The following is a 20,183-nucleotide window of genomic DNA, read 5'->3' as shown; positions in this document are numbered from 1 at the left end:
AGACCTGGAACACACACATAAGATCCTTAATTGTTGGGAGGCAAGGATAGGACCAGAGGTCAAGTTGGGTCTGTGGTACTACAGCAGGAAAAGAAAATATTCAGACCAGATGAGCCTTGGAGTTCTCTTTCATCATATTCTATATTTCTCTATGAGAAAAGGAGGCTGCACATGATGGCTCTCTGACCAAAACTAGGTGAGAAAAAATAAAAAAATTGTTCTCCAACATGAACTGGGTGGAAAGGGATAGAGAGAGATTGTGTATGACAACTCCCTGGTGACAGTCTGATAGGAAAGAAATAAGAGAGAAGGGATATGCAAGGTGGCTTCCTGATAGCCAGAAAGAAAAAAATATTATACACAAATATAGCTAATATATTTTGCAGGCTTTTTAAAAATGATAGTCAAAACCGCTACAGTATGAAAATAGATTATTATACAAAACACCTCAGCTAAACCAATAACTATTGAGGGCATCTCATGAGTCTGCATCTTCTCTGTGTAATGTTAAAAAATGGGGAATTTTAAGACATGGAACAAGATCAGCTATTAACAGTTTTCTATTACCACAGGACTGGCTGGAAACTGGTCCATACTCCATGATATTGCCCTATGTGTTAGATTTTATTGCTCACTATGAAACCTATTTCAGAAAATCTCTTGGGGATCTTACGTTACTCTGAAGAAGGGCTTCCGATGAAGCAAACAATTAAAATCTCTTTCTGGGATATTACCCATTGTAATGCTGCCTTCTCACCAAACAGTTAATACTAATTGTGATCAAACTGATTCTTGAATCCATATTGTGCCTTAGTCAGAAATGCTGTACCCTTGATGTGAAAGTTGTAATGTTACCACATACTCCAAGGTGTAGCGCTATGCTGCCTCTGCCACCCAGCCTCCAAAGCCAACGCAACATACATACCCAGCTGCACCATAGGCGGGGAAAAATGGTACAGAGAGAAAAAAGGGAAGGAAAGGAGAAGTGTGGGACTGGAAAAAGGAAATAAAGAGTTGGTAGGGGGAAACAGGAGCTGTGCATCTAGGACAGTAGTGGAAATTAAAGCTCAGTCTTGGAGGGTCAGCAGCGATTGGGCTACAGTGACATCAGACACAACAGAATGCTGTACACTTCAATCTGAGGTGGCAAAGAAAGCAGTAATAATGGATTAATTGTAGAAAAGAAGCAGCCCAAGATTAAGCCATCCATTTTTGAACATTAAGTAGATGGGGATATCTGACATGTTCCAGGGTATTTTTACAACCCTACATGAGATTCATATCTAGAGCAAATTGAAAACACACCTCTGTCCTTACTGAAATTCTTCTGAAGTCCAATATACTACTACTTATTTCTGTAGCACTACTTGATGTACACAGTGCTCTCTCTATATGCGCCTGAGAACTGAATTGAGATCACCCACTCATTTCCTGTGGACCAACAGGTGATGAGGACTTTCCAGCACATAAGAGTAAAAGGAACCTACACCCCTTTAAAAAAATTCCTTTTTCCACATAGCTCGAATGGGCCAAAAGATTGGAGGAATTAATACAAGAAGGGAACTAAGCAACCAGATTAAAGACGACAGAATTGGCTTGCTTACAACAGGAGCTGCTTCTTAGCTCAGCAGTAAAGTCTTTATCTGGAGCAAGAGTTCAAGTTCCAATTCTGTCCTGTAACATTTCAAAAAAAATGATACAAAAACAGTGTTAAGTTTCCAGTGCATTGGCTGCAAGTGCTAAACCCTCATATGGTTGCAGCACTAGGACTGGAAACTTTACTCTGGCTAGAGTTGAGAAATAGTTTTATTGCTGGAGAGTGCACCATAGTCTGGGAGCAAATATGAAACACTTGCTGATTAACATCATTTCTAGCAGTGAACATTATCACTGATCTATCAAATTTTCCTGGTAAAACCTAACTGTCAACAACTAGGTGCACAAACACACCTTGATACTAGTTAGGACTGTACACAGGCCATGTGCACAGTGGTTTAACAACAGGTGGATGGTGCTTTATTCTTGGGCTGCTGGGTAGAAGACGGCAGGGTTAGTTTAACAGGAAAAGCATTAGCAAAGCGCACAGTACCGGGAAGTCGTTAATGGCTTGTATGGACCAACGTCGCCGGGCAGAGAGAGGAGACATCTGCACGTGAAAACGTTACCCAGGATGAGGAGGAGGAGGAAGAAGAGGAGGAGGAGAAGGGAAGAAAAAAGACCAAGAAAATTAAAAGCAAAAAAATAAATTAGATGAAATCTAGCCCTGCTTGGCATAGTCACTGCTGCCCTGCAGTCGATCATAAATGGGTATTCACAAAAGGAAAAATACGATTGGCAACGGAAAACTCCTGTACATTGCTATTCTGGACTATATGTCAATGTGGACTGAACCTTTAAAAAACTGCAGAATTTTATTTTTTTTTAAACTTTAAACAGAGGATTCAATCCTCCCAGTTTGGCAATCGCTGTAACATAATCATGTTGCCAAAGGGGGCAGGTGGCAGAGCATTAAACAGCCCCTCACATTGTAAAGATTTTTCAAAGTCAGCCAAAACACTGAGATTGTTCTCGGCTCATAGCTTAGATATACACTTGGATCTTCACTATAGGGCCAAGAACCAAACTGCACCAAGCTTCTCTTCATCAGATGCCCTTGCATTGCTTATAAAAGAAACCTTATATTAATAATAAGACTCCAGAGCTATATCCTTCCTTATCATACTCAGACTGATGGAAAGCAGGTTCTGCTGTTAGCTCAGGAGATTTTGCAAATGCATGCAAGGACTGTGGAGAAGAATCACATCCATCTCAACAGTGCCGTATATCAGTGGCAGCACCAGAATGCACGCTAGGAAATTTGAGTTCTAGGTTGAAGGTGGCAGTTCATGTACTTACTCTGCCTTAGGTACACATTATGGTATCCATATCTTGTACACCCTTTGAGCCAGAAAATATATATATATATAAAAAAATAAAAAATTCCCCTAAGTCTCTCTTTAAAATTTATCTTGCTTCTGTTTCTCTCCACTCATGGTTGCTCTCTGACTCAAATCATTGAGCAGCACATGGACAACAGGCTCTCTGATTGGTTTCTGGGATCAAAAGATGGTCTGCATGGCTGTAATACAGAAACATTTATCTGATGCTTCCTTTCTTATTATTTTATAAGTGGTGATTAGCAAGATTAATACGCACTGATGTTCATCTCTACCTTTTTTTTCAAAATTACCACATGCTGTCCCTTGTGAGAGGAATTGTCCTCGAGTATGCCAACAATGGAAGTTTTTCCAGGGATGAGGCTGTGGTAAGAGTGTGCAGAATGCAAAGAGGGTTGGGCAATTCATGGTGACTGACCAATCAAAAACCCCATCCTGCCAGGTGACGGTCTCCACAAATTAAAATGCTATTTGAATTGCCTCCTCTATTTTGTTTTAAACTAAAAATAGATTTCTAAACATTCCTGAGAAATCTGGTAATAAAGATCTGATTCCTTCATATTTTTCCCCTCTCAATAAGCACGTAGCAATATTCAGCAGTGAAATACATCCAACACTTTACAGATGGGACCATGCAAAAGACCTGGTTTCAATTTCCAGATCAGGTCTTCTATTCCCCCAAGCTGGCCATGGCCATGACCTCCCGCAGCTGCAAAGATTGGGCTAAGCGAGTTGAGAGAGGAAATAAAATAGGGAAAAACTCGCTGTGGGCTAATAGAGGCCAGTTTCAATTCTGCTGGAAGTGCAAAGAAGCAGGAGGAAACTGCTCGGACAAAACAAACAAACCAAGAGAAATATTTCCAGCTGTGCTTAATGGCTGTTTTCAGTAATAAAGGCTTAAAAAGAACACTGTACACCTACGTATTGCATAATAATTCCAAAGAATGTATGGAAAATAATCATACTCATCCCATATCGATTAAAAATTATAGTCCTGAAATTCTTTCACCTGCCTGATTGGGAATAATTGTATTCAGAATTTCTTTTCATAGGCGGTGCCATACTGGGCCACATTAAACAACTCAAGATTTCTACAAATCAGCCCCTAAAGCCCCCCACACTCTGTGGAGTATCTCATTGCTACAGTAAGAAGGAAAGCGAGGTGGTGATGTCAGACATGCACTGTATAAAGTGCGAGCGGCAGACACCAGTAGTGTAACTAAACACCAACTGCATGCGCCACTGCACCAAGCCTCTTGCTGGGGTTCAGATTTCAAGTGACTTTCCTTGCCCAAAACTGGTTTAGCCCCTACTTTTTAGATTATTTTATTCTATTTCCGGAATTTTCACAGTGCCAGCTGTCTGCATCGCATGCTAATTATCTTCACCCGGGATGTGTAAACCAGATGATAATACTTCTTCAAAACGTTTTCCACATTGACCGTGACATTAGCTAGTGAACGGTGCTTTCTGGTGGCTACTCAAGCATCACTGAAAAACATTACTGCCTACTCAAGTACGGCAGGAAATGCTGGCAATGGGCACGGGGAGGGAGATGAGGGATAAATCAAGACAAATGCAGGATCCCAGGAAAAAGGAGACACAAAGTTTCTTTTAAAACTACTAGAAAACAAAATCTAGCTCTGCTGCATTAAAAAGCACAACATTAGGGTATTTAATTAATCATACTGTGTCTTTGGACATTGGATGACCAGCTTCATAATCACAGTCATAGTGTTAGAAAGGAAGATGACAACTAGAGCACAGACACAAGATACACCGGAAATCACAGTCCACCCCAACATGTCGGTACTATTATTAAAAAATTAGGACTTTTTTGGGAGGGAAATCCCATTTGTGGATTGAGTAAAATAGAGCAATCTATAATGCATGGTAAATAATAAATATCCCTTTTTTCTGTAACTCCCAGATGTTTGCAAACAGAGTTGCTCTCCACCAGTGTAAATGATGAATAGTTTGATGACTTGAAATTAAACAATAAGTAAAATTCACCTAGCATCAGAATGGAGGGTTCATCCCAACAAAAAACATAACCAGCCAATATGCGTTATTAGCACTACCAGTGCAGGGGTGTTTCGGGGCTCTGTCGATGTCAGAAAGCTCTTCAGGGCCAGATGCAAAGAGAATTTTTCCCATAGATATAGAATAGAAAGCTCTCCTTGGTATGGTGGGCTCATGATCTCTTTGGTAACAACTGGCGCTCGCATGTCTGAAAAGCATGTTGTCCCCCTTAGATGTAACTAGCTAGGCGTTATTATTGATTAGCTACAATGTTAAAACTAAGGAAATAAATGCATCCCATACAGCAACTATAGCATGTACTTCTGTATCTCCATGGTTACTTGACAATGGGTGGAAAAGATGGATGCAACTCATAACAAAGCATTCTGATACTTGCAGTCTTCAGAAATTCATACAATTCATGACCCAATGAATTCTTTATATATATATATATATATATATATATATATATATAGTCATACCCTGTCCAACAAAAGCTTTCTTGGTGAAAACAAAACTACAGATACCAAGCTGCACTGAAAGAGCAGAAATATAAATGGCCATTTGCAGGCTTACTTAACCATGAAGCCTTGGTAGGTAGAAATTGACCACATGTAGAACTAGGCATGCATTGATTTCTGGAGATGGTCTATGATCAGCTACAGATATAGTAACTCATTGAGTTAGGGCAGGGGACGTGGAGAAATGTGATCAGCATCTACCTACCCGAAGACCTAGTAATGGCCACACCATGGGGCTCAACTATCAGTCCATAGCCGGCCCCTGCTGACTCTGCAGCTCCTACAAACATTTCCTGTTTAGTATTTACAGACTATTTTAGCAGTTTAGAAGGGACTCTCTCACCAGTTTAATAAGAGAAGGAACCTAGTGTTGCTGGCAGAGATATAAAAGGATGGAAAAAAAAAGGAAGAGGAAAGTAGAGGAGAAAGCATGCTAGCAAGCCTGGCCAAAAGTAAGACATAACTTTAAACACTTTTGTTCGTGCACTAGGTGCAGACAAGAGTACGCCGGATTTTAATAGATACGCGCGTAGCCCCGCGTATCCTTTAAAATCCGGGGTCGGCGCACGCAAAACTGTGCAAAATCGGCAGCCTGCACGCGCCGAGCCACGCAGCCTGCCTCCGTTCCCTCTGAGGCCGTTCCGAAATTAGAGGGGCCTCGGAGGGAACTTTCCTTCCACCCCCCCCACACCTTCCCCTCCCTTCCCCTACCTAACCCACCCCCCAGCCCTACCTAAACCCCCCCTACCTTTATTGCAAAAGTTACGCCTGCCCGAGGCAGGAGTAACTCGCGCGTGCTGGCCGGCCGCCCGGTGCGCGATTCCTCGGCCCAGGAGCAGTTTCGGAGGCCTCGGCCATGCCCCCGAAACGCCCCCGGGCCGGAACCACGCCCATGGCCCCGCCCCCGGATGACGCTCCGCTGCGACACACCCTTGACACACGCGTCCCGGGGCTTGCACGTGCCCCTTTGAAAATCTGCCCCAAAATGTTAGTGGGATCATTAACAGAACCCTGCATAGCATTAACACAGTTTTTATACCTCATAGGAACAGCTAACTTGCATTCCCATATATTTCCCCTCTGTTAGTAAGAACATTTGCATGAAAACTGCTGTCTCTTCAAATCAACTGCATTTGGGGCAGAGAAATCCAAAAGAGCAGTACATGATGTGGGGAGAAGTACTCATGTACATCAAAAAAGGAGAGAGATCACTGTTCTGAATCAGGTAAACATCCATGCTTTTTCCTATTCAGGCAGCTAACTTTCTCTCCAATCAGCTCTCAAGACAAAGATTCTTTACATTTGACATTATTTATTGTACAGGTAAATTCTACCTACAATTGCTGCATTTCAAACATGAGCTCCTAGGCAAAGATCTTTGGTAACTGGAAACAGGGTAGCAGGAGGGAGAAGGAGGTCTCTTGTGTTGCAGGAGTTAGTTTATGGTAGAGGTAGGAAGCATGAGGGATATGACGCTAATTTAGTCTTCAGACGAAGGCAGTAAGATAGAAGATTAAAAAAAATACAATAGTTTCAGGGAGTTTTACAGAGCGCTGCTGGCTCAGAAGTATGCATGGGGTGAACTGAACTCTGGTCGAGAGCTGCTAAAGGAAACGCCTCCACAAGCTGGGGGCAGGGGGGCAAGGTCCAATGGCAGTGAGCCTAAGAACCATGTGACACAGGGGGAGCATGAAGGGCAGTCCCTTGAGCCTATAAGGCACCTAGGAAGACTCAAGTTAGATTGAGGGGCAATTCAAGCTCTTCCGATAGTGAGAGAAAGTGGAGGGGGGGAGGGAGCTTCTCTTAAGGGCAAAGGCTCCTCTTAAAGGCAAAGGCTCACAGATTTTTATCATGGGTTACAAAAGTGTTTCAGTATTAAGAATCCTCAGAAGGGAGGACTGCACTAAACACAGTTAAACTACAATATATACAGATACAAACATGTACCCACTGCTGGGAACAGAACAATCACAGCAAGATTACATCTGTGACCTCAAGTTGGCAAAATAGTACAACTAGGCAGTGGTGAAAAATGGAAGCAGTAACAGCAGAAGGAAAAAAGGAGGTGATAATGCTTCTGGATAGATCGCTGGTGGTAACTCATATGCATCTTTTAAAAATTAATAGATAACCTAACTTGCAAACCACACATTTCTATTCTCTCTCTACCATGCCCATTCGCTACTTCTAACTTCCCCCTACCTCAAGGTTACTGTTGCCACCTTCTGTATCCCTTCCCCTGATCACCTTCACTCCTCCCTTCCTGCTGCTCGATTAACTCAACTGGATGCCTAGCACTGGTGTGCCCGGTACCGTTCTGCAGAACAGAGCCATCAGGAAGGTTTACTGAGTGCTGGCACATGCACACAATCCCCAAGGGTTTCTTTTTCAAACAGGAAATCTGTGAGAGGGAGCAGGGCTGCTTTGGGGACTGTGAGCGCACTGATTTGTTTTCTAATGTTACTCCGGAATCTACCACCAGGGATCCTCATATTGGGACCTCTTGTTCGAGAGCATTATTTCCTCTGAAAATTGTTGGCTTCTCATACATTTTATACCTTTGATGTTTCTGAATATCTCTGTCATATCCCCTGTCTAGCCTAATTTCTAGGATATGCATAATTTGGACTGTCTCACCTCATAAGAATAATAAGAACTTGCCATTTTGGGTCAGATCGAGGGTCCATCAAGCCCAGTATCTTATTTCCAGCAGTGGCCAATCTAGATTACACGTACATAGCAATTACTGTCCCAAACAGTAAATAGATCCCATGCTGCTATCGTGCAGTGATACGTAGAGGCTTAAAAAATACTCAGTTAATAACAGTTTACTGACTTCTCCTCCAGGAATCTGTCCAAACCTTTTTTAAACACAGCTATGCTAACTGCCTTAACCACATCCTCTGGTAATGAATTCCAGAGTTTAATTGTGCATTGAGTGAAAAATAATTTTCTCCCATTTGTTTTGAATGTGCTACTTACTAAATTCATGGCGTGTCCCCTTGTCTTGATATTTTTGAAAAGAGTAAATAAACGATTTATATTTACCTGTTCTATTCCACTCATGATTTTGTAGACCTCTATCATATCCCCCCTCAGATGTCTTTTCTCCAAGCTGAACAGCCCTAATCTCTTTAGTCTTTCCTCATAGGGGAGCCATTCCCTGTCCTTTATCATTTTGGTTGCTCTTCTCTGTACCTTTTCTAATGCAACTATATCTTTTCTTGAGATGTGATGACCAGAACTACATACAGTACTCTAAGTGTGGCCTCATCATGGAGCAATACAGAAGCATTATGACATTCGCCGTTTTATTTTCCATTCCTTTCCTAATAATTCCTAACATTCTGTTTGCTTGTTTTCACCACCACTGCACACCGAACAGAAGATTTCAAAATATTATCCACTATGAAGTCCAAGTCTTTTCCCTGGGTGGTAACTCCTAATATGGAACACAACATCGTGTAACTACTGTGTGAGTTAATTTTCCCCATGTGCATCACCTTGCACTTGTCCACATTAAATTTCATCTGCCATTTAAATACCCAGTCTTAAAGTCTTGCAAGATCCTCCTGCAATTTTTCACAAACCATTTGTGATTTAATAACTCTGAATAATTTTGTATTGTCTGCAAATTTGATTTCTTCATTCATTGTTCTCTTTTCTAAATCAATTATAAATAAATTTAAAAGCACCGGTCCCAGTACAGATCCCTGTTTACCCTTTTCCACTGAGAAAACTGACCATTTAGCCCTACTGTCTGCTTCCTATCTTTTAACCAGTTTTCAATCCACAATATGACATTGTCTCCTATCCCATGCCTTTTTAATTTTTTCAGGAATTCTTATGGAGCACTTTGTCAAATGCCTTTTGAAAATCCAAATGCACAACATACAATGGCTCACCATTACCCACATATTTATTAACCCCTTCATAAAACTGTAGCAGATTGGTGAGGCAAGATTTTCCTTGTGTAAATCCATGCTTGCTGTGTCCCATTATAAATGTTTTTCTATATGTTCTGTGATTTTGTTTTTCAGAATAGCCTCCCTGATTTTTCCACAGACTCACTGGTCTATAGTTTCCTGGATCACCCTGAAGCCCTTTTTAAAGATCAGGGTTACATTGGCAGAGCTCCAAGTCTTCAGGCAATCCCGATAGGTTACAAATTACTAGTAACAGATATGCAATTGTATTTTTGAGTTCTTTCAGAATTCTGGGGTGTATACTATCTGGCTAGGTGATTTTCTACTCTTTGTTAATCTGCCTTATTACATCTTTCAGCTTCACAGTGAATTATCACTATTGAAAACAGATTTTGGCACAGGTATCTCCCTAACATCCTCTTTAGTAAATACTGAAGCAAAGAATTCATTCAGTCTTCCGCGATGGCCTTATCTTCCCTATAACTCCATGATCATCTACTGGTCCATCCAACTCCCTCACAGGCTTCCTGTTTCAGATCTATTTTAAAAACTTTTTATTATGAGTTTTTGCCTATTGTCTTAACAATGTTTTACATCTAACTTACCAATGCTTATGCTTTTACCTCAGATGGATCCTTTTTCCAATTTCTGAAAGTAGTACAGGATGGAGATGGTGGAAACAAGGACAGTATCTGAATTCAAGAATGCATGGGACAAACACAGAGGATCTCTGAGGGGAGTGATATGAGCTGTAGAGCTGAGCTGTTGTGTGGATGGGCAGACTAGATAAGCTGTATGGTCTTTTTCTGCCATCATGTTTCTATGTAGAAGCGATACTTATGGAGGAAAAATTTCAAATGATAAAGAGAGGAAGACCAGAAAATAAGCTTTAAAAGAAAAAGGAATGAGGAGACAGACGGTTAATTAAGAGAAAGCCAAGAACAAGCAGTATTATAGATTCTCTTAAAAATTGGTAGCTCCAGTACTGAGAGGGGCTGCCATCGGGGCTTGAATTACAGGGAAATTGAGATGAACACTGTTCTCCTTGTCCACAAAAATAAAACATTCAACTGTTATATCCCACAGGAGACAGCAGCTATCTATTGGGGTTTCCAAAGTGAGGACAGGAAGTACCACATGCAGCTGTGGCTCTGGAGCCGAGGAGAAGCTGACAACTGAGCTGTTAGGACATGCAGGTGGTGGAGTGTCTTCTGTGGACTCTGCAGGAATGGAAAGCAACAGGGCAGATGCCTAAGTCTCCTTTTCAATTCTTTATTGTGGTGGAGACGTGTGAAAACAAATGCCCGACTCAGGCCGAGCTTCGCCGCTCTAAAAGCGGCTGCCTCAGGGGCTATGAGCGGCGAAACTCGGCCTGAGTCGGGCATTTGTTTTTATACGTCTCCACCACATTAAAGAACTGAAAAGGAGACTTAGGCATCTACCCTGTTGCTTTCCTAACGGCTTTTCTAGATCGCCTACCTTCTTGCTTTGTGGGTCCTATGTAGGAATGGGACCGGCTCTGACCTGGAAGCTGTGAGCGCCAGAAGTGCTGCAGGGGGTGGGGAGGCAGGAGCAGTTCCAGAAAAAAAATGTACCTGGGCTCAAGGAATGCAGACCAGGGAACTGATCCAAGCCTATGGATGCAGAGGGATCATCATAAAATGAGCCAAACCTGCCAATGAATGGAAACCTAACGTGCTGAGGAAGGGAGGGAATCGGTGAAGGAATGGGTGATCCAAGCCTGCAGAAGAAGAGAGCTGGTTAAGGAGGGGGGCGGGGGGGAGGAACTTGCTGGGGAGTACAGAGATGGGAAGAGGAACTGGGAGGGGAACAGAGGAGGAAGGTTAGTGGGAAATGGGGAGCAGGGCAAGTTAAGGGGATGGAGGGAGTGGAGCTGGAAGAGGGGTAATTAAGCCTTCCCCACCTAACGCAAAATTCAAAGTATGCCCATGCAGGAGAGGAAGAATTAAGAGTGCAGAGGCAATAAAAAAGGGAGGGAGAAATTAGGAAAAAGAGTAAAACTGAGGGGTGATGGTAACAGGTGAATGTGGTGTGGATGGGCTGCTGGGGGGCATGAATGGAACTGGAGGAAGGAGACTCGTGGGGATGAGCTGAGGTTGGGGCAAGGGATGATTGGTGGGACTTTTGAGTCTCTCCGCTCCTCTCTGGACATTTACATACAGGCCGATGCGTCACACTCACAGCCCGCTGGGTTCCGGTTTTTCTTTTTTGCTGGGGACGCTGTCATTTATGTTGAGCAAAGCTGGCTCCTATGTTCCAGAATAGAGTGTATTCTTTACCTGTCTTATTTCTTTTACAGCTTTTTGTGATTTAACAGACAGCTATATAGCTCAGAAGATTGAGATGCAATTTTCTCCCTTGCTAACCAATTATGTCAAGTCATCATGGTTTAATACATGAACAACCAGAATCTGTGAACGGAGGAAAATGTTTTTATTTACAAAGAACGTTTTCTCAGAAAAAAATATTGCTTTCATTCTTTTCAAGCATGGGACCTATTTATTTACTTAAAATTATTTCTTTTCCGCCCATCCTTCATTTTAGGCAGAAGGCATTTAGTCAGTACCATTATGCTAGAGCTTAAGAGTGTCACTGTTTTCATATTTGATCAATTTGATTGCTTTACGTGCTGTCTTTTTTGACCCTTGGCAAATGTAAAGCAACAGCCTAGGCCATCTTTTGAACTAACAAAGCAATGAAAATGTCCTCGATTCAAGACAGATGCCCTACTAGCTCGAAAGATGCCTCTGAGAAATGCCCAAATCACAGTTCTCCTTAGGACTCCTAAATTCAGGATTCAGAGCAAGATGACTAGCCTAACTCCTGTTCAGCAACCGAAGAGACGAGAAAGAACACAGGAAAGGAGCGTGTGGATTCCCCAGGAAGATCTGGTACTGTCTGGGGTAGAAGCTTGCTTTTAATTGAGGCTGGGATGGTCAGCAGCCTACCTTCTCATGTTCAACTAGCAGATACAGATCTAAAAGCATTCCATGTCACAGCTGACAAAGAAGGCAGCAAAGCCTTCGTGCAAACAGACTCCATGTCCAGGGTAAAGCCTAGAGAGGCACAGGAGAGTCATATGACTCAAAATAGCCGATGCTATGAGTCAGATTCAGAATGTGTGGTAAGACAGACAAAATGGCTTTGTTGATCTTCTGTGAAAAGTTATTCACCGCACACAAAAACAGCAGAGGTTCACACAGATACTTCTCATTGAAATGGCATAGCAGCTGCTCCATTCTCACATGGGACCCTAATTGTGCACGCTCAGAAGCTTTTCTAGAAAGCTCTACAGACATTCTGACAGCACCAGGGTTGCAGAATACGTGGCCAACATGTGTGCTTCCACTGAGTTCTGAAGATGAGGAATAGCTGAAGGCTATAAGCACCAATGGCCATAGTCTAGGCAATAAAAGTCTAAATCTGCAAGCCCTCATAGCAAATGCAGACCTCCATACTATTGCTATTACAGTCCCATGAGTCCCAAGAAAGCGATATGGCATTATGGGGTTATTATCTGCTCCGGAAGGATATGGATGGCAGAAAAGGGTGAATAGCAGCTCTTTATGAAAAAAATATCATAGCAACTGACATTCAGGAGGGTATGAGGAAAGGATGAGGCACTGTGGGTTACGGTATTTCTATCTGAATCGGTGAGGCTTACGGATCTCTGACACAGATAAAAGAACTGGACAGAGACCTGGTCAAAGACATTCAAAAGAAAGATGGGGAGGTGCTGGCAAGAGATTTTAACTTACATCAGATTCAAACAATTGGCTAATTAAAGGATTTCACAAACATTAAATCGGGAATAAATAGTGGCAGCTTTCAAATAAATATACAAATTGCCACTCTGTTTGTTCCTGGGAGATTCTAACCTGCCAGATGTGCTCTGGAGTAGCCCATCTACAGAATCGGTTCAAAGTAGAGCGATCCTAGATTCCCTTCAGGGGAAGTGCCTTGGAGAAAGGATAATGAAACCCATGAGGGAGACAGCGACACTGGATTTGGTGATTACAAATGGAGGAAAGGTTTCTAATGTCCAGGGAGGCGGCTGCCTGACCAACAGTGATCAGCAGATGGTGTGGTTTGATATAAGACAGCAAAACAAAAGGCAAAATATATAGAAATAGAATTAACATGACACCACCTTTACCACATCTGTCTGTGTCATAAATCGAGGTATCAGAAAGCCAGTGACATGTATAGTCTAATCAGACCATTGCTGGTCTTCTCAATCATGTACCTCAACAGATGTTTTTTTGGATTACTTTTCTGTAACAAATACAAATCTAGTGTAAAATCAAATATAGAACTAACTCTAACATCAGCTGATGTTTTGTCATGAAACTGCATCAGAGGAAAATAGTGAAGGCAACTCTGATCTGTGTTGGAGACACTGATGTCCCCTAGAGAGCACCATATTGAGTCACGTATGCCTTCACTGGATCGGCCAATTGGTCTTTTTCTGCTGTCATCTACTATGTTATTATGAGGCAGCTTATCAGAAAACTCATCCAACCAAGGTCAATAGCACATGGTTTTGTGGTAACTCTTGGCAATAAACTGTGCTTTCCTTATAAAGAAATTTAACCCACACCAAAAGAGATGGGAAGACTGAGCAATCAACCAAATAAATGGAGGAGGGCGGGCTCTGGTACAGATTCTGTAGCTCCTTGGACAAATTACAATATTTCCATGTGCCTTAGTTAACTTAACTGTAATTGGATTTCAAGACAATCCTCCTGAATGGTGGCTGAATGCATATTTCTCAAGTACTGGACTATAAAGTGTGATGGGGATCCTGTTTAACTGAAATATGCTACATGTAAATTATGATGATGTATCTAAATGTATAGCAGTGAATGATGAGATAGACATAATTGACATCTCAGAGACCTGGTGGAAGGAGGATAACCAAAGAGATAGTGTAATATCAGGGTACAAATTATACACAATGATAGGGAGGATCAACTTGGTGGGGGTGTGGCACTTTATGTCCGGGTGGGTATAGAGTCCAACAGGATAAAGATCATACAAGAGACTAAATGCTCAGTAGAATCTATATGGGTAAAAATCCCGTGTGTGAGGGGTAAGAGTATAGAGATAGGAGTATACTACCGTCCACCTGGCCAAAATGTTCAGACAGATGATGAAATGCTAAGAGAGATCAGGGAAGCTAACCAATTTGGCAGTGCATTAATAATGGGAAATTTCAATTACCCCAATATTGACTGGTAAATGTAACATCAGGACATGTAGAGACATAAAATTCCTGAATGGAATAAACAACTGATTCATGGAGCAATTGGTTGGTATGCATCCCAAGGTTCTGAAGGAACTAAAAAATGAAATTTCAGATCTATTAGTTAATATTTCTAAACTATCATTAAATTCATCTATTGTACCATGAAAACTGGAGGGTGGCTAATGTAACTCCAATATTTAAAAAGGGCTCCAGGGATGATCCAGGAAATTATAGACCAGTGATCCTGACTTCAGTGCCGGGAAAAATAGTGGAAACTATTCTAAAGACCAAAGTCACAGAACATATAGAAAGGCATGGTTTAATGGAACACAATCAACATGGATTTACCCAAGGCAAGTCTTGCCTCACAAATCTGCTTCATTTTTTTGAAGGGGTTAATAAACATGTGGATAAAGGTGAACCAGTAGATGTAGTGTACTTGGATTTTCAGAACGTGTATGACAAAGTCCCTCATGAGAGGCTTCTAAGGAAACTGAAAAGTCATGGGATAGGAGGCGATGTCCTTTCGTGGATTACAAACTGGCTAAAAGACAGGAAACAGAGAGTAGGTTTAAATGGTCAATTTTCTCAGTGGAAAACAGTAAACAGTGGATGCCTCAGGGATCTGTAATTGGACTGGTACTTTTCAATATATTTATAAATGATCTGGAAAGGAATACGACAAGTGAGGTAATCAGATTTGTAGATGATATTCAGAGTAGTTAAATCACAAGTGGATTGTGATAAATTGCAGGAGGACCTTACGAGCCTGGAAGATTGGGCATCCAAATGGCAGATGAAATTTAATGTGGACAAGTGCAAGGTGATGCATATAGGGAAAAATAACCCATGCTGTAGTTACACAATGTTAGGTTCTATATCAGGAGCTACCACCCAGGAAAAAGATCTAGGCGTCATAGTAGATAATACATTGAAATCGTTGACTCAGAGTGCTGTGGCAGTCAAAAAAGCAAACAATGTTAGGAATTATTAGGAAGGGAATGGTGAATAAAATGGAAAATGTCATAATGCCTCTGTATCACTCCAGAGTGAGACCGAACTGTGAGTACTCTGTACAGTTTTGGTCGCTGCATCTCAAAAAAGATATAATTGCGATGGAGAAGGTACAGAGAAGGGCAACCAAAATGATAAAGGGGATGAAACAGCTCCCCTATGAGGAAAGGCTAAAGAGGTTAGGGCTGGTTCAGCTTGGAGAAGAGACGGCTGAGGGGGGATATGATAGAGGTGTTTAAAATCATGAGAGGCCTAGAATGGGTAAATGTGAATCGGTTATTTATTCTTTCGGATAACAGAAAGACTACGGGGCACTCCATGAAGTTAGCACGTAGTACATTTCAAACTAATCGGAGAAAATTCTCAACGCACAATTAAGCTCTGGAATTTGTTGCCAGAGGATGTGGTTAGTGCAATTAGTGTAGCTGGGTTTAAAAATGGTTTGGATAAGTTCTTGGAGGAGAAGTCAATCAACTGCTATTAATCAAGTTGTCTTAGAGAATAGCCACTGCTATTACTGGCATCAGTAGCATGGGATCTACTTAGTGGTTTGGTACTTGCCAAGTACTTGTGGCCCGGTTTGGCCTCTGTTGGAAACAGGATGCTGGGCTTGATGGACCCTTGGTCTGACCCAGTATGGCATGTTCTTATGTTCTTAAAGCCAAACTTCTAAAATTTGCACTAGTGACCCCCATTGTGAGTTAGATTTCAATTTATCCACAATGAATGTGCATGAGATAAATTTGCATATACTGAGTTTCCAATGCTGGCAAATTTATCTCAAGCATATTATTGTGGATAAATTCTAAAAACCCAATTGGCTGTGGGATCATCAGGACAGGTTTGGGAATTCCTGACCTAGCATAGTAGATGCAGGGCTCCTGGCTGGAATGTAACAGTGAGGCAAAGGGGGTGGGGGGAATTTGGGCAGCACTTTCGTGGCTCCTGAAGGCTGGGGAGGAGGGAGGGAGGCCTTCTCTCAGCTCCTTGGGGATATATAGGGAGGGAGGTGTGCCTTCCTTTGACCTCTAATATTGTACATCAGGAGGCTTTAATCAATTGAACAAAAATGGATTGTGCCAGTGAGAAAAGCAGGTCTAAGGGAAAAAAGGGGAAAATAACATTAAAAAGTTATCAGAATTGGCTCTTTGGTGTGAGGGCCCTCTGACCTGTCCAAGAACAGATATTTCTGCTAGCTTCTAATAAAACTAATCACTATGTTATGCTGAGTAGAATAGGAAACAACTGCAGAACATAATTACTACTAATAGGATGCAAGAGAGGTTAAGCAGCAGGCAGAAAACTGACCCATGGAGTCAAAGATTTAGCTTTTATCCACACATTCCCAATAATGAGAAAAGCAAAACATGTAGAGGTCAATATTCAAAGCTGGCCATTTAAGTAACTTAGCCGGATATGACTTACCCGACTAAGTTACGATGAAGCGCTGAATATAGGCGTATATGTACACACTTCACCGGCTAAATCTCCACGGCTAAGCTTAGACCTGCTCTATGGGGCATCTAAACTTAGACATATACTTATATGCCTAATTCCAAATTTCAGTACTTAAGCATATGAGTTACATGCCCAACTAATTCCTCCCCTGATCCTTCCAATGCATGCCCACTTTTTTTGTGCACACATTTTAGGCTTATAAGGGATATGTACAGCTAAGCAGTGGCCACTGAACATGGGCGCATATTCAGCAGCACTACTAAAGCCGCATAAGTCCTGCTTATCCAGCTAAATAGCGCTGAATGCAGTTTGAATATTGACTTCCTAATACTTGCGCTACATCTGAATGTTCCGCTGCTGAGAATGACTCCTGCAGTGTCAGCAGGGCTTTAAGGCATTAAATAATCATTACTTCTTTGGATAGAAGATACTCCTTCAGCAGTGCTGAAGCTTGATTAATTTGTTTATTTGTTTAAAATCTTTTCTATACCGTCGTTAAGTAGTATACCATCACAACGATTTACAGTGAGGCACATATATGCATCTCTGAAAGCTGTATAAATTCATTCAAGCTATAGGAAGTGCCAGTAAGTTCCAGTGACATAGTTACGTAATAAAGACTATTTGCAAAGTTAAAGATCATGTCCTTTTCATCGCTTCTTAGTTTTAATTGTATATATATATAGCTCTATCGTGAAGTATGATTTTTAATAACCTGCTAATTGATCTTAAAGGTGCTGCGTTCTGCTGTGCTGCTGCCAGAATTCATATTCCACTATCCACTGCTCTCTTTGTAAAATGCTTGCTTGTAAAGCCAGGTTTTTAAGCTCTTTTTAAACATTTTGAAATCTCTCTGTAGTCTAACTTCCACGGGCATGGTGTTCCATAGTATTGGTCCGGCTAGGGATAGGGCCCGTTCTCTAACCTGGGTTAGTCTAGCTGTTTTAACTGAAAGGATGGTAAGGAGTGCTTTGTTCGCAGATCTGAGGTTTCTATTTGGGACATGAACACGCAGTGCTGTGTTCAGCCATTCTGCTTTTTCGTCGTGTATTAATTTATGTATTGTGCAAAGTGTTTTGTATTGAACTCTGTATTCGATGGGTAGCCAGTGTAGGTCTGCTAGAGTTTCGGTAACGAACATGTCTAGACACAAACTAGGTAAGAGAAGACAGAAGTCAGGTCATTCGAGGGAATGGGCAAGGTGGAGGCTAGCTAGTACCTACCCTCTCCTTGTAGTAGAAAGAGCTGATGGAAACCTGCTCCTTCTCGCTGCGTGTGGGGCTTCCACTGTACAGGCGCAGGTTACCTGGGGTCTCTGAGCGGATCTTCATGGGGGTAATCATTCCACTGTGATATGCAGAAAGAGCTGACAAAGACCTGCCAATACAAAACAAATGTGCTCAAAGGGTGTGCCATGTTCCAGTTTCCCATGTTCATCATTAATACCTCGCTAATCACTCTATTTCTAGACCTGAATCTTCCATACAGTTACACATCTGGCACGTTAAGAGAGGAGCACAGGTTAATGGAGTCCAACCTAACCAATAGCTCTTTCCATAAAGCAATCCAGGAAGAGGCAAAAATAATACTGTGCTGGAGACACAGTAGAGGAGTCTGTAGCGGCACAAAGAAATTCCTTCCTGTCTGCAAGCAAGGAGACCAGAATATCGGGATTAGCACTCTCCCTAGAGTTTAACTACATCGTTATAAAACCATTTTCCTCTAAAATCTTGGCCACCTGTTTTGAGATTTTTAGAGCCAGATTTAGATTTCAGGTTTAAAAAAAAAATTATGCAAATAGCCTGCAAGTCATATCAGTTTTTTTGCATAATTTTGGAACAGCTCATTTTTTGCCCAAGTTAACTTCCGACAAAATAGTAACAGGAAAAAAATCACACAAGTATAAATTTGTAAAAAAAAAAGCACATAGTAATAAATGAGAAGACAGCTGAAAAAGAACAACTAGCCCATCCAACCTGCCCATTTATTCCTGACTACACTGCTAATCATGTGTCCCAGCTGCCAGCCATAGAACCTGACTGGCAGTAAAATCTCTCAAGTAAGTCTTGTTTTTTTCATCCTCCTCCTATCTACTCTATCATCTTTGGCAGATGAACATGCGAAATTCCCTTACTCAGTCCACGTCCAGCATCCCCCTCCTCTCTTCCCATACCTAACCAAAACATTTTGTGATGATCTAAATAGCTATCCATGCTAGTATAATTGTTGCCCAAACATAGTGTATCTGTTGCCTGCCAGACAGACCTGGCTATGTGAGTGCCTGTAACCTCAGGGTCATCTTGGATGCCTCAGTCTCCTTCTCTATGAATATCCACAACACTGCTAAAGGGTATCAGTTCTTCCTTTATAACATCGCTAAAACCTGACCCTCTCTTATCATTTCTTGCTTAGGCTACTGCAAATTGCTTTTTCCACTGCAATCTATTCAAAATTCAGCTGCACAACTCATCTTACTTCAAATGTTGCTGCAACCATGCAATCCCTCTTCTGAACTCACTACATTGGTTCCCTGTTTGCATCCATAAACTGCTCAAGCTTTTTTTACTAACTTATAAATGCACTCACTCTGCAGCTCTTACGTTCTCTCTCTTCACTGTTCCTTGAGCTCTCCCTCTCCGTTCTCTCTCCCTACTCTGTTGATTGAGCAAATTGCTCCTATCCGAGCCCAACTTCTCCACCACCAACACTCAAATCCATGCTTTCCACCTTGCTGCGCTGTATCCTAGAATAGTTTTCCAAAGTCAGTGCGTCACGCTTCCTCGCCGACCATATACAAATCCTTTGGAACTGCTTTAAAATCCTAACCAGTTCTCTACAATAAATACGCTTCCCATAGTCTCTTGTTTGTCTTGACTAGATTGTAAGGGACATGGAGCAGGGACTGTCTCTTATGTGTATCTGTACAGTGCTGTGTATGTCTAGTAGCACTTTAAAAATTATAAATAGCAGTAATAGTTTATGCTGGGACTTTCAGTTACAACTGTACATATAGCCTGACAAACAGACCCAGCTGCTA

General features: G+C 41.7%; 1 protein-coding gene across 4 annotated transcripts in view; it reads right to left on the bottom strand.

The window, feature by feature from the left end:
• WDR59 (WD repeat domain 59) overlaps positions 1 to 20,183 on the bottom strand; it is a 283,191-nt gene that overhangs the window by 85,485 nt on the left and 177,523 nt on the right. For 3 of the 4 annotated variants that reach the window (XM_029608874.1, XM_029608875.1, XM_029608876.1), the window contains one exon: positions 18,370 to 18,523. In XM_029608874.1, coding sequence (XP_029464734.1) covers positions 18,370 to 18,523 — 154 coding nt within the window. Of the gene's footprint in view, positions 1 to 18,369; positions 18,524 to 20,183 lie in introns of those variants that run through there. The other variant, XM_029608878.1, reaches the window with a different exon arrangement.

Source organism: Rhinatrema bivittatum, chromosome 7 (assembly GCF_901001135.1).
Source record: "Rhinatrema bivittatum chromosome 7, aRhiBiv1.1, whole genome shotgun sequence".
In the NCBI taxonomy this organism is placed as follows: Eukaryota; Metazoa; Chordata; class Amphibia; order Gymnophiona; family Rhinatrematidae; genus Rhinatrema; species Rhinatrema bivittatum.
The sequence above is the reverse complement of the archived record's forward strand: the minus strand, read 5'-3'. Positions and strand labels throughout refer to the sequence as shown.